At 34.7% G+C, this 14,934-nt stretch overlaps 1 protein-coding gene across 1 annotated transcript; it reads right to left on the bottom strand.

Moving 5' to 3' along the window:
• Positions 1-5,118: 5,118 nt before the first annotated feature.
• LOC131162064 (putative B3 domain-containing protein Os03g0621600) lies at positions 5,119-7,630 on the bottom strand. The gene is made up of 4 exons (XM_058118193.1): positions 7,042-7,630; positions 6,238-6,580; positions 5,908-6,044; positions 5,119-5,592 (listed from the first exon to the last, which is right to left on the bottom strand). Exons 1-4 carry the CDS (start codon positions 7,126-7,128, stop codon positions 5,287-5,289), a joined length of 873 nt encoding a protein of 290 aa, XP_057974176.1. The 5' UTR covers positions 7,129-7,630; the 3' UTR covers positions 5,119-5,286.
• Positions 7,631-14,934: the final 7,304 nt, after the last annotated feature.

The raw sequence follows: 14,934 nt of genomic DNA, 5'->3' as shown, positions 1-14,934 counted from the left end.
ACAAATACATTGACATTCTAAAGGTTAACCACATAATGAACCATTATGTGAGCATATCAAAGGTTGTAACCTATTATCTAAGTAGTCATCCACATAAATATACATATTTTACAATACTTCCCCTTGGATGACTATACACTATGAATATGCCTCGTTAAAACCTTTGTTAAGGAAAACCCTGTGGGACAAAATCTTAACTAAGGAAAAAGAGTATAATATTCATACTTCTCCTAAAAAATATAATCAATTAAGAAATGTCCTTAAGTTGTCGTATTCCAATGTTATGTACATGTTTCTTGAAAATTAAAGTTGACAATGCTTTTGTGAATAGATCTGTTGAGTTGTCACTTGAACGAATTTTACAAATGTCAACATCTTCTTTCTTCAGAAGTTCATGAGTGTAAAACAACTTTGGTAAAATATGTTTAGTTTTATCACCTTTTGTGTACCCACTTTTGGTTTGTGCAATACATGCTACATTGTCTTCGTATAATATTATTGGCGTGTCATTCTCCAGTGATAATCCACTTGTACCTTTAATGTGTTGGATTATATAGTTCTTAACCATACACACTCACGACTGACTTCTTGAATTGTCAATATTTCTGAATGGTTTGAAGAGGTAGGGGTGATCGTTTACTTTTCAGATTGTCATGAGATAACAGTATCACTACATGTAAAAATATAATTTGTTTGTGATCGAGCTTTATGATGATCAAAAAGATATTCATCATTAACATATCCTTTCAACTCCAACTTTACTCCCTTTGGGTAAAACAAACCTATATCAGATGTACCGCGAAAATAATAAAGGACATGTTTTACTCCATTCCAATGTCTCTGAGTTGGTGTAGAACTAAACCTCGCTAGCAAATTTACTGCAAAAGTTATATCTAGTATAGTGCAATTTGCAAGATACAAGAGTGCTCCTATTGTACTAAGATAGGGTACTTCATGATCAAGGATTTCTTCATCATCTTTTCGAGGACGAAACTTTTTTCACATCAAGTGAACGAGCAACCATCAGGGAACTTAATGGATAAGATTTATCCATATAAAATTGTTTCAAGATTTTTTCTATATAAAATGATTGATGAATAAGAATTCTACTTGTTAAATGTTCAACTAGAAAATCAAGGCAAATTTTGTCTTCCCAAGATCCTTTATCTCAAATTATTTCATTAAGTAGTCAGTAGTCGTTGAAATCTCTTATGGAGTTCCTACTATGTTTATGTCAATAATATAAAATGTGACTATAGCAAATCCAGAATTTATCTTCTTAATGAAAACACAAGGACAAATAAGATTATTTTCATATCCAATTTTCAACAAATATTCACTTAGACGATTGTATCACATTCGTCCAGATTACTTCAATCCATACAAGGATCTTTGTAATTTAACATAATACATTTGCCATTGTTTTGGATTATATGCTTTAGGCATTTTAAATCCTTCAAGGATTTTCATATATATGTCATTATCCAATGAGTCATACAAGTAAGCTGTTACTACGTCCATGAGGCGTATGTCGAGTCCTTCAAAAACTGTTAAACTAATCAAAAATCTGAAAGTAATTGCATCCATAAAAAAGGAATAAGTCTTATTATAATCTATAGTAGGCCTTTGGGAGAAACCTTGTGCTATAAAACGTGCTTTGTATTTTACAATTTCATTCATTTCATTTCTTTTACGTACAAAAATTTATTTATACCTAACAAGTTTGACATTCTCAGGTGTTTGGACTACTGGTCTAAATACCTTACGTTTGGCTAATGAGTCTAGCTCAACCTATATTGTTTCTTTCCATTTTGGCCAATCATTTTGATATCGACATTCTTCTACAGTTTGAGGCTCAGACTCATTATCATTAATAATTTCTGAAGCAATCGCATATGCAAACACATTGTCAACAACAACTTCATTTCTTCTCCGCATATTTCCAAATTTTAATGAGATCTCATAATTTTTCGATATAGGAACCACTTCTGGTGTTGCTTCTGTGGAAATATGAGATTATTGATTTTATTTCTTTTAACCTCTTTTTGAGTGTTAATGACCTCTTTTTGGAGTGTCACTTTTATTCATTTCCTTTTTCTTTCGAGTAACAATATCCTTTGCATCAATTGGTCTTCCACACTTCCGGCGCACTTTAGATTCATTAGCTACTATTCCCATTGGGTGTTCTTCAGGAACAATCAATTTGGAAGGAATATTTGCGGCCAGAACATGTGATTGAGTGACCCTTTTGGTGTCTATAAAAACATCTTGTAATTGATTTGTAGCATTTTGAAAATGAATTATTCTTTGAACTTAAAGTTCACATTGATTTGTGCGTGTTTCAAGATTAGACAAAGTTGGGGTGTTCCAAAAAATTTCTTGTGTTAATCCTTTACCTTTTCCTTCTCCTAATGACAGAAAAACCGATTCATCAAATTGACAATCTAGAAATCTTACTCTAAAAAGATCACCTGTTTGTGGTTCAAAATATCTAATGATAAAAAGAGAATTAAAACCAATATAAATACCAAGCCGACGTTGTGGTCACATCTTACTTCGTTGTGTATGTGCAATAGGAACATACACAGCGTAACCAAAAATTCTAAGATGCGATATATTAGATTGGTGGTTAAACACAAGCTGTGAAGGTGAAAACTTATGATATGAAGTTGGACTAATTCTAATCAAAGACGCAGCATGCACTATAGCATGACCCCAAGCAGATGCAGGAAGCTTTGATTGCATAAGCATAAGTCTAGCAATAAATTGTAAACGCTTAATGAAGGATTCCGCTAAACTGTTTTGTGTATGAGCATGTGCAGTAGAATGTTCAACACTTATTCCTATTCACATGCAATATTCATAAAATGCTTTTGAATAAAATTCACCTGCATTATCTAAACAGACAATCTGAATGGAATGATTAGGAAAACTTGATCTTAACTTTATTATTTGAGCAAAAAATTTAGCAAAAGCAACATTATGAGTTGAAAGTAGACAAACATGTAACCATCGAGTAGATGCATAAATTAAAACCTTAAAATATCGAAATGGTCTGCAAGATGGATGGATTGGACCACAAATATCTCCTTGTATTCTTTACAGAAAAGATGGAGACTCTAAAGATAATTTAGATGGAGAAGGCCTAACAAGTAGTTTTCCTTGAGCACAAGAAGTACAAAAATAATCACCAGGTAAAAGAACTTTCTGATCCTTTAATGGATGTCCATGTGTATTTTCAATGATTCGTCGCATCATAGTTGAACTAGGATGACCAAGACGATCATGCCAAAGTATAAAATTTCTAGGTTCGGAACACTTCTGGTGTATAAAATTTGATTCAACCATCCTTATTTTTGTGAAATATAGGCTAGATGAAAATTTTGAAAATTTTTCTAATATGATCTTCTGGTATAAAACTGTAGATGTAATAAAATGATATTTTATATCTCCTTCATTTTTGGTTTCAATATGATATCCATTGCGATGTATATCTTTAAAACGTAGTAGATTTCTTCAGGATCTACTAGAATACAACGCATCATCAATATACAATTTTGATCTATTTGAAAACATAATATGAACTCTTCCAGAGCTCTCTATTACATTTATAGAGCCAGATATTGTATTAACATTAATTTCAACTAATGTTAATCGTAATAAATATTTTTTAACATGAAAAATTGTGTGAGTTGTACCACTATCCACCAAACATATGTCATCCTCCATTTTATCAAGTTTATTTTGTATGATCTAATAAATGAAAAGTAAAATTTAAGAATTAGGAAAGATAACAAAATATTATGTACCAAGCATATTATATGTAAAACTTTATTTTGTCAGCCCCTTTGCTTTCAAACTTTGAAGAATGATTATCACGAGATTGATGATTTTTCAACAAAAATTCATTATTTTGTTCAACCACAAGTAAATAAGAAATTAATTCAGAATATTTTGTAAATCTACGCTCTCGATATTGCTGCTGCAAAAGCACATTCGAGGCATGAAAAGTCAGATATATTTTTTCTAACATATCATCATTGGAAATTTTTTCTCCACATAACTTCAATTGAGAGCTAATTTTAAACAAGGTTAAATTATATTCACTTACATTTTAAAAATCTTACAGTTGTAAGTGTATCCAATCATATCGAGCTTTTGGAAGAATTACTATTTTTTGGTGTTTATATCACTCCTTTAAGTTGTTCCAAATGACTAATGGATCCTTAATAGTAAGGTACTCAATTTCAATTCTTCGTGTAAATGGTTTTGAAGGAAAATCATTACTTTTACACAATCCTATAGGGATGCTTGATTTCCTTCTTCAATTGTACTTCCAAGATTCATAGCATTAAGATGAATCTAAGCATCAAGTACCCATAACAGATAATTTCTTCCAAAAATAGTAAAGACAACGAATTCAAGTTTTATGAGATTTGACATCATAAAATCATTTTAAAAACAAATAAAAATTCAAAGTTAGGTAAATATTAAATGGAAATGTTATTCTCACATGTATCCTAACATAAAAATATTTAAGGAGACGTACACAAGATAAGAGATATAGTTAACATATAAATATAATTTGACGAAAAACTAAAGTTATGTAGATAATAAATGTTAAAGGAAACGAGACTTTTACGTTAGAATAATACCAACGAAACTTTTTATACCATTAGAGATTTAATTGTGCTGATAACGTTTTGTAAATGAAATAAAGAAGAATACAAAAAAATTTAAAATTATAGAAATTCAACGGTTTAGTTTTTCAGGAGTTAGATGTTGCTAATCATCTTATTATATCATTTTGTTGTAAAACATGTCCTTCTATAGGCAAATACATTAGTATCTCAAAGGTTAACCACGTAATGAACTATTATATGAGCATACCAAAAGTTGTAACCTATTATTTAAATAGTCATCCATATAAATATACATATTTTACAATAATATACTTTTTCTTTCAAAAATTATAATTTTTTAATTTTAAATAAAATTTAAAAAATAAAAAATTAATGATATTTTTATAATTCTTTACAAAAATAAAGAGTATTTGTCACACCCGTCCCTAATTAATATTTTCCCAAATCCGCCACTTCCAAATTACAGGACTAAGCATTGCTGTGTCACAGTTCACCAAATGATCCATGCACGTACAAGTCATTAAAAATAAAAAAGCACGACACTCTGATAAAACTTAAAATGAGGAAAATCATCCGCGGGAATCTAGGAATTTTTTTTTTCCCAACAAAAACAGTAAAGAAATTAAGCGAAGGAAACTGAACATCACGAGGATTTGAGCTTTGGAGCAACATGCCTCGGCCTCCGGCGGGGCGGCGCTCCAATTCCAGATCGGAAGATGTGAACATGGACCAACGGGTTGCCTGGCTCCGACCCAAAATCAAAAACAAGGGTGTCGCCTGTTTGTACTTTGTTTGATCTCCAGAAAGCAGTCCAGCCTCTGGTGATAACAGCGCGACAGTCCACCATCATTGACAGCGTCACCGGCCATGACTTCCCGGAGGGATCCTTCAGCACCATCTTGCCGTGCGCGTTCAGCTCCTTCTCTATCACCAGTGCCCGTGGAATAATCTGTGCAGAAAATTTCCCAACTTAATTTGATTATATACAAGTACTATGGTACCCCAAAAGGAAATTCTCCCAATTTGGCATGTCTTCCGATTGAGAAATTCCTCAACTTAATTTCTCCTTTTGATGACCTAAGTATGAAGATGGATGTCTCCAAAGAGCTAGACTTGAATAGTATGTACTTGTATTATGATATCCCTTCTTTCAATTGAAAAATCATAACCCATAAAACTTGTAATAGAAGTATATACTATTTACTGATCTATTATGCATAGGTACAATACTTAACAAATGTCCTTTTAAATAATAAATGCGCACCATGGCATATCTCCGAGAATTTGACCAAGTTGCAGTAAAACATGAAGATCTTGAATTGAATGAAAAACATTCATCATTAATTCCTTGTTCCGCCATGGTACTGGTATCAGATTTCTCGTCAACCTTCACACGTCCGCCTAATATCAAAAAATGGAACAGTGTTAAGCATCTCCTTAATATATGGATAAATTTAGTAATGGTATTGGAGAGAGTGTTAGATACACCACTCCGGATTGTCCCAGCGTATTAAATATTTTCATGTATAAGAGTCCCAAAAACTAATTAGTTTGTATAAAAGAGAAAAACAAATAATAGAAAGGTTGACTTAACGCTTTCTCCTGGTGGCCGCAGGCTGAACAGGGGGGTTGATTTTCTCTGTGGTGGGAGTGGGCTTCTCTCTGTCGCGACTCTCGGCCAATACAATTTCCTTCTCGCAGCAATTTGTACCATAGGCTTTAATGTCGAAATGTGCTTTGCCATCATACAAGAAAACCAGAAAATCCCCATTTTCCAACCCATGAGCTTCTGCGAAGTCCTGCCAGCCCCTGCGGAAAAACAAGCCATTCTCATCCTTCTCCACTGCCACGCTCCAAGTGCTCCCTGTAGGACCTCTGATGGTCGCTTCATTACATAAATTTCCCCTCAGCTCTTTCACAAAAGCCGGCTGTACGCGCTGCAACATGAACGTGGGTTTCGCTTCTCATTAATTGCACAGAGTTTGGAGTCAATTCAAGAAAAAAAGACTTGTAAAATGTAATCCCATCTGAATAAATGTCTTACATGGTCAAGTTTGTTAAAACTTCACCTGAGAAAAAGGGCCAAATTATCATCGTAGGAATACTGTTATGGTTGGTTTAAAGTAAAGCAAAGTTTAAGATTTAAGGTTTAAAATTTATAGTGGACAAAGAGCTAAACAAAGACTTCTTAATGCCCCATGAAATTCCATGCGGCGTTTGCGATTCTAACCCAGATATATTTACAGGGTGATCGTATCAAGAAAACAGGGGACAGATCAACCTTCCAATCCTAGCCCTCGAAAAAAAAAAGGGGAAAAAAAAATAGAAAAAACACAGCAGCAGACAACCAGAGAGATGGAGACGGAGAGAGGGAAGGAGGGAGAGGAGCAGTGAGTACCAGTTGCTTGGAAAAGTCACCAATCAAGACTTTGAAGAAGGATGTTCTCTTTTGCAGAGGCTGTGGAGGCTTATGCTTCCTGACCATTTGGGTGATTGGAGCTAGCGATGAGAGTAGAAAAAAATCTGGTAAATAAATAAACCCTTTATCTATTTCCTAAAGAAAATCAAGAATCCATCCACGGCTGCAAGCCCTGCAAGCAATAACCTGAACACATCAATGAACCGTGCGTCAAACAATATTACAGTACTCAGTATTAGGACGAAGAAGGAGATATCAGCTCAGCTGTAATTCAAGCCAAAAACTCAGTATTAGGACGAAGGGAGACCACAGCAGAGGAGACAGAACCGATTATAGCCGAGAAACCCTCTTTTTACAGAGACCAAACGCTGAGAAATGGAGAAATTATGCGTACCAGTCAGCTTGATACGCCAATGAAATACAGACATCTGTTTGCTGAGAAGCTCGACGGATGTTAAAGGAGCAGACTCAAAATTCAAACGCCCCACATTTTATATTTTGAATCTAATTTTCATATCCCAGCAAATATTTTTAGATCAACTTCCAATTCCAAACGGAAGAAAGCTCTCTTCCAGCCCAACTCCAACGGGTCTCTACTCTATTTCAGCAAGATCAGAATAGATGATGAAACAAGCAAGGGTTCTCTCTCTCTCTCTCTCTCTCTCTCTCTCTCTCTCTCTCTCTCTCCTTGAAATTATAATGCTCCGTTTCATGGTTTCTTCTGATTTTTAAACCAACCAGGCTGACCAGCCAAAATCAAAGAAGAAAATATTATCTACTTTTCTTCTTCCCCCGCACTAGTTCTTCAGAGTTATCCTCTGCTACTATTCATCATCTTTCACTCGCAATTATTTAACGGAGCCGTTAATTCTAGCGGAGGAAATGACCGGCAAAGGAAACACAACAAGAGACGGGCGCTCAAACTCTCGGATCTCATTTGGGCGGGATCCATTTTGGGAATTAAAGACTAACGGCGTTTGAATTTTTCTGTCGCTATCCTAGCATGTGGATCCCATAGTAACACATCTCCACGTGGCAGTCTGGAATTGTTTTTGGTGTACCAACGGGGACGCCTTGATGTAAGGAAACGCCAGCTTTTTTCCAAAATGAAAATATCATTTAGAACTAAGCACTAATAATTTCGTAGAGCGAAATTCAATAATCCACTCCTAATTTTAGATGTGTTTGGAGATGTTAAAACATGGATTGCAAAAATTTGCATGTTGGGGAACTCAAAGTATGAAATAGTTTTTCTCTTAGTTTGAATACTGGCTATGAGCAAGCTTGACTTGCCTATCTGGTCGGGTTGGCTTGGATCTTCTCATTGGCAGGGGGTAGAGGATCATTTCCTCTGCACATTCAGCGAGTTGTCATGTGACCATTTAGATAATCAACAGGTAGAATTTAACTGCAACCTTTTTGAATCAATGGTCAATTTAGATTTTTACTATTTTATGCTATATCAAGTGAATAAACATATTATCATTATGTTGTAAGTTTTTTGTTTGTATTGTCAATTTTTTGTTATTTGTGAAAAAATTTAAAACTAAATTTTATGATTTTCTTTTGTTTAGCAACAAGTTAAAATATTTTTGGAAGAATTATGTAAACCCTCCTCATAGTTTAACCAAAAACTAACAAACCATTTTCTAATTTTATTAAGATTACTATTATAGCTCATAGTTAGTTTAGTTAGTTTGTTCTTTATTTTAGTTAAATTTGTTGTTCAGTTTTAGTTGGTTTTCTGGTTTCTATTTTTCTGTTTTCTCTTTCTTTCATTCTCTAGCTATATATACATAGAATATCAGATTGTAAATACAAGATTAATGAGAAGATTTTGTTGTCATTGTCTTCATTCTTTTACTCTCTCTCGATTGTTCTCCTATTACTCTGTTACATGGTATCAGAGTAGTGATCTTAAGAAGGGTATATTGCAATGTCCATCCCCCCTTCCTCTATATCTATTTCTATGCCCAATACAAATGTAGAAAGTAGTTCATACCATTTACAGAATGGTGATTCACCGGGAGCAGTATTGATGACCAATGTATTCACTTGTGAAAATTATTATACATGGAGCATGTCCATGCTGATGGCCTTGAAGGCGAAAAACAAAATTGGTTTTGTAGATGGATCAATTGTTCAACCAGCTTCAACAGATCCTTCGAATGCTTTATAGGAAAGATGCAACAATATGGTATGTTCTTGGATTATCAGTTTTGTGTCAAGAGAAATTGGAGCAAGTATCATCTGCTCACACACTGCGAAAGATATGTGGCAAGACCTCAAGAACATGTTTACACACAGAAATGGGCCCAGAATTTCAACTTCGGAAAGATTTATCAATGTTGGTTCAAGAACATATGTCGGCAAGGGATTACTATACGAAATTCAAATCTTTGTGGGATGAATTGGCTGATTACAATCAAATCCCACATGTTCTTGTGGAATTTTAAGAACCTACACATGTGATGCCATTCCGCCGTTCTTGCAATATCAAGATAGGCAGCATGTTATTCAATTCTTAATGGGATTGTATGAATATTTTTCTCATGTTACCTTTCTCTCATTAGGATTGTCAGAAGTTGTTAGCTTTAATCCACTCACAATCAAATGAAACAATCACTCACCAAGCAGCCAATATTGTTTCTAATATTCTTTCACAAAATACTCAAGGTATGATTCTTTCCAGCTTTCCTTCGAGCGATTCAGCATCTTCAACATCTCAGAATAATTGGATTATAGATCCTAGTGCTACATACTATATAATTCATTCCATTGATTTTTTTACTTCCGTAAGAAAGTCCTTAAACACTTCTATTATGCTTCCCAATGGCAACAATGTACCAGTTACTCATCTTGGAATAGTAAAATTATCTGAAAGATTAATTCTTAAAGATGTACTTTGTGTACCATCTTTTTCATATAATTTGCTTTCAGTTAGCAAACTTACTTCATCTCAGCAATGCACTTTCATATTCTTACCCAATGTTTGTTTTATTTAGGAATTTACCCCATGGAGGATGATTGGGATTGCTAGAAATATTGTTGGGCTGTACACTTTGCAACAATCAGGTGCTTATGCTATTGATTCTCCACAAACATCAACCACTGTGAATTCTGTCACAACTTCCAAAATCTGGCGTAGCATATTAGGCCAACCTTCCATATCTCAATTGTATTTTCTTTCACGAAATGTACCAAATATAAATTTTTCAGACAAACCTGATCGTCATTGTACAATTTGTCCTTTAGCTAAACATAAAAGGCTTCCCTTTGAGACTCATTCTTACAATAAAAGTTCTTCTTTCAATCTTATTCATGCTGATATATGGGGACCTTTTTCTGTTTCAACTCACAATGATTCTAGCTACTTTCTTACCTTAGTGGATGATCATTCAGGATTTACTTGGGCGGACTTAATGAAAACAAAGTTTGAAGTCAAAAATATTTTCATTACCTTTTATAATTTGATTGAAACACAGTTTGGCACCAAAATAAAATGCCTAAGATCTGAAAATGGTTTAGATTTCAAAATGACAAATTTTTTTTCATTCAAAAGGAATTTTATATCAAGTGTCATGTGTAGAGACATCTCAACAAAATTCTATAGTTGAAAGAAAACACCAACATCTTTTAAATGTAGCAAGAGCCTTAAGATTTCAATCCAAGATACCTTTGATTTTTTGGGAAAATGTATACTTGCCGCAACATATCTTATCAATTGAATTCCATCTTTAATTTTGAGTAACAAATCTCCATATGAAGTTTTGTATAATTCAGTCCCAGATATCATCATTTAAAGGTCTTTGGGTGTTTATGTTATGCATCCACTCTTGCCAAAAAAAAATCCAATTTTTTCCCAAGAGCAAGAAAATGCATGCTTGTAGGATATCCTTTTGGTATAAAGGGTTACAAACTTTATGATTTGGAACATAATTTTTTTCTATCTCCAGAGATGTCATATTTCATGAATCCATATTTCCTTTCACATTCTCTTTGAATTCATATTCTATGACAGATATTTCATTTTAGTCAAATTCCATTTCAGAAAATTCTATTGCAATTCTTCCTAAACCAGTCTTAGATTCTAATGAAAATGTTAGCTATACTGTACCATTACAATCTGAACCTCCTTCATAGGCCTGGCAAAATGGGCAGGCGGGCCGGGTTTGGGCGGGTCACTAACGGGCCGGGTCATAAATGGGTTGGGTCATAAACGGGTCGGTAATAAACGGATCACACACATGCCAACCCTAACCCGCCCGTTTAATAAACGGGTGGGTAACGGGTTACTTGTTTAAAAATATATAATTTTTTTATTTTAAAATTTTTCAAAATTTCATATAAATGACATTTAAAAAAAAAAAAACTGCTTTATATTTATTAATTTATAAATAAAAAGAACTAAAAAATAATACATCCCATGAATACATTTTAAAAAAAATATAAAATTAAAAAAAAAACACAAGGTGTGAGTGGTCCAAGTGGAGCAGTTGGATGCTGGAGCCTGGAGGTGTGGAGAAGTGGTCTGTGGAGCTAGGGGAGGCCGGAGGGGGGATTGACGCTTGTGGCAGTGGTCCGTGGCACCTGGAGGAGTCAACGACTCGATCTGCTCAAGGTGTGGAGTGATCCGAGTGGATCGTTCGCAGGAGACGACGACTGGTAGGTCCGGCACGTAGCAGTGTACCGGTCACCAGAGGAGAGGAAAGGAGACTTAGGACTACCGGACTGGAGACTAGAGAGGAGAGATGGAGAGGATTGACAATCTGAGAGACAGAGAGAGTGAGAGCTGAGAGCCGAGAGGTCAATGACGACCCAGACGAGGAGACTGGACAGGCGCGGCGCGGGTTAGGGTCAGGGAGTCGGGAACTTTACTTAGCTTAAGGGTTTTTTTTTTTTTTTTTGAAGTGTGACTGTGTGATTGTGAACCGTGAGGCGTGAAGTGAAGTGAAGGGGGGCTGAACTGAGAAGGGGTTGAAACAGCGAATTAACGGGTGACCCGCCCAAACCCACTTAACCCATTTATAAACAGGTTGACCCGTGACCCGCCCAATTATTAAATGGGTTAACTTTCTCAAACCCAGACCCATTTTAAATGGGCGGGTCAGGGTGACCCGACGGGTTATAACCCGTTTTGCCTGGCCTACTCCTTCAGATTTATTATTACATGATACTAATCAATTTCCTTCTTTGATAAAATCAACTCGACAACACAAGAGACCTAATTATTGCAACATTATCATTGCAACTTAGCGGCTTCTGCTTCTCAATCATCTAGCAGGGATCCTATTCTTAATTCAGGTACAAAATATAGCGTATATGATGTTCTTTCTTATTTCAAATTATCTGAGTCATATAAAGCTTTCTTAGCTACTATTTCTTCTGATTTAGAACCTTTTTTTTATCATCAAGTTGTCAAGCAAGCTCATTAGAGTGTTGCCATGTCTGCAGAATTGTTTGCATTAGAGAAGAAAGATACTTGGATCCTCACACCATTACCACCTCGTAAAATTCCTATAGGTTGTAAGTGGGTCTATAAAATTAAATACAACTCCGATAGTTCCATGAAGAGACACAAGGCAATACTTGTTGCCAAAGGGTATACTCAAATGGAAGGCTTAGATTTTTTTGAGACTTTCTCACCTATTGCAAAGATGGTTATTGTGAGATGTGTCTTGTCACTTATTGCCATATACAACTAGCATATTGTTCATCTTGATGTTAACAATGCTTTCTTGTACGGAGAATTAGATGAAGATGTTTATATGAAACCTCTTCTAGGTTATCTTAGTAAGGGGGAAAAAAGAGTATGTAAATTGCAAAGGTCTTTATATGGCTTGAAACAAGCTTCAAGACAATGGAATTCAAAATTTATCTCTATGTTGTTTGCGTTGGGTTTTTCACAATCCAAGGCTGACTATTCATTGTTTACTAAGAAAGAAGGTAGCTCTTTTGTTGCCTTGTTGTAATATGTTGATTACATCCTACTAGCTAGTAGTGATATATCTGCCTTTGAAAGTATTAAAAGTTCTCAGAGTACTGAATTTCAGTTGAAGGATTTGAGACCAGCAAAGTTTTTTCTTGGTTTGGAAATAGCCTGATCGAAAAAGGGCATCTCTTTGTCTCAAAGAAAATATTGCTTAGAACTTATTTCAAGTTCTGGTCTACTTGCTGGTAAGCCAGTTTCTTTTCCTATGGATACTCATACGAAGTTATCTAAAGATGATGGTGCATTAGTGGATGATGTTTCAGCTTATAGAAGACTCATTGGCAAGTTATTATACTTGACTCACACTAGACCTAACATTACATTTGTTGTCCATCATCTTAACCAATTCTTAGATAGTCCTTGCATGCCTCATTTACAATCTGCTATGAGAATTTTGTGTTATCTCAAATCTGCTCCTGGCCAAGGTTTATTTTTTACATCCTCATCAATGGTTCCTATCAAAGCCTTCTCAGATTCCGATTGGGCTAGCTGTATGGATACTCGCAGATCAATCAGTGGTTATTGTATTTTTATTGGAGATTCCCTTGTTTCATGGAAATCCAAGAAGCAACAAATAGTATCAAGATCTTCAGCTAAGGCTGAGTATAAATCAATGGCTTTCTCTGTTTGTGAAATTATTTGGATTAAAACTCTCCTTACTGATTTGCATCAACATCACCCCTAACTAGCTCTCTTATTCTGTGATAACCAAACTGCTCTTCACATTGCAGCCAACCTAGTATACCATGAACGCACTAAACACATTGAAATAGGTTGCCATTTGGTGCGTGAGAAGTTGCATGAGGGTCTGATCACTACTTTGCATGTATCTTCTATTCATCAGGTTGCATATTTAATAACTAAACAGTAATATTTTTTCCAAGATGAATGTGCATAACATTTACACATCATCTTAAGGGGGACTATTACAGCGCATAGTTAGTTTAGTTAGTTTGTTCTTTATTTTAGTTAAATATGTTGTTCAGTTTCAGTTGGTTTTCTGGTTTCTATTTTTTTGTTTTCTCTTTCTTTCATTCTCTACCTATATATACAGAGAATATCAGAATGTAAATACAAGATTAATGAGAAGATTTTGTTATCTTTGTCTTCATTCTTCAACTCTCTCTCGATTATTCTCCTCTTACTCTGTTACAATTACTAAATTCCATTATGATTTTCAAAATTATGAAATACTATAATGTCACAAAGTTATGTTAAGTAAAATGTTTGAAAATACTAAAATATTTCCATATAATTAATTAAAGTGGAAAATGAATGATAGCATCAAGGTCTCAATAACCAACATTAAGAGTTATAACAACGGTCTTATCGCCAACGTCTAGAGGTAGTAATATTATAACCCACACCCGTCATACACTACAAGAAAACTTGCTTTTAGTGACGAAAGTAGTAGTGGAAAATTGAATTTTGTCACTAAAAGTGCACTATTAGTGACGGTTTTTTAGAACTGTCAGTAATAGTTAAAGTATTAGGGACGGTTTTGACAATTGTCACTAATAGAGTGACACCCTGATTTTCCATACAAAATTCTTTTTTTACATACAATAACCAATAAATTAATCATCTGCCACGTCACAAATAACCAGAGTTCTATACATCCATACATAACCCAAAAATCCAAAACATACTATAGGGGATTACACAAACACATCCCCAACACAAAACACTCACCCTGTATATTAGGGTACTAGCTCCCCTCTGCTCTAATATTGTTTGTAACCTTACCCGATTAACTCGGGTGCGGCTGCAACTGATACTTATCAGGGTACTCACCTTACTTAGTAAGTCCTCAAGAGGAGTGTTTTACTTTGCCTTAATTATTTATCCCATTAAATCCACACTCTTTCATTTCTCATTTT

Source organism: Malania oleifera, chromosome 8 (assembly GCF_029873635.1).
Source record: "Malania oleifera isolate guangnan ecotype guangnan chromosome 8, ASM2987363v1, whole genome shotgun sequence".
NCBI lineage: Eukaryota > Viridiplantae > Streptophyta > Magnoliopsida > Santalales > Ximeniaceae > Malania > Malania oleifera.
The sequence above is the reverse complement of the archived record's forward strand: the minus strand, read 5'-3'. Positions and strand labels throughout refer to the sequence as shown.

Bases quoted from the DNA above. Each gene is read 5' to 3' on its own strand.
- LOC131162064 (XM_058118193.1), bottom strand. From the start codon at position 7,128: ATGGTCAGGAAGCATAAGCCTCCACAGCCTCTGCAAAAGAGAACATCC. The intron at 6,581-7,041 runs GTACTCACTGCT...TTCATGTTGCAG, and splicing joins GTGACTTTTCCAAGCAACTG to CGCGTACAGCCGGCTTTTGT. The intron at 6,045-6,237 runs GTTAAGTCAACC...TTTTGATATTAG, and splicing joins TGCGGCCACCAGGAGAAAGC to GCGGACGTGTGAAGGTTGAC.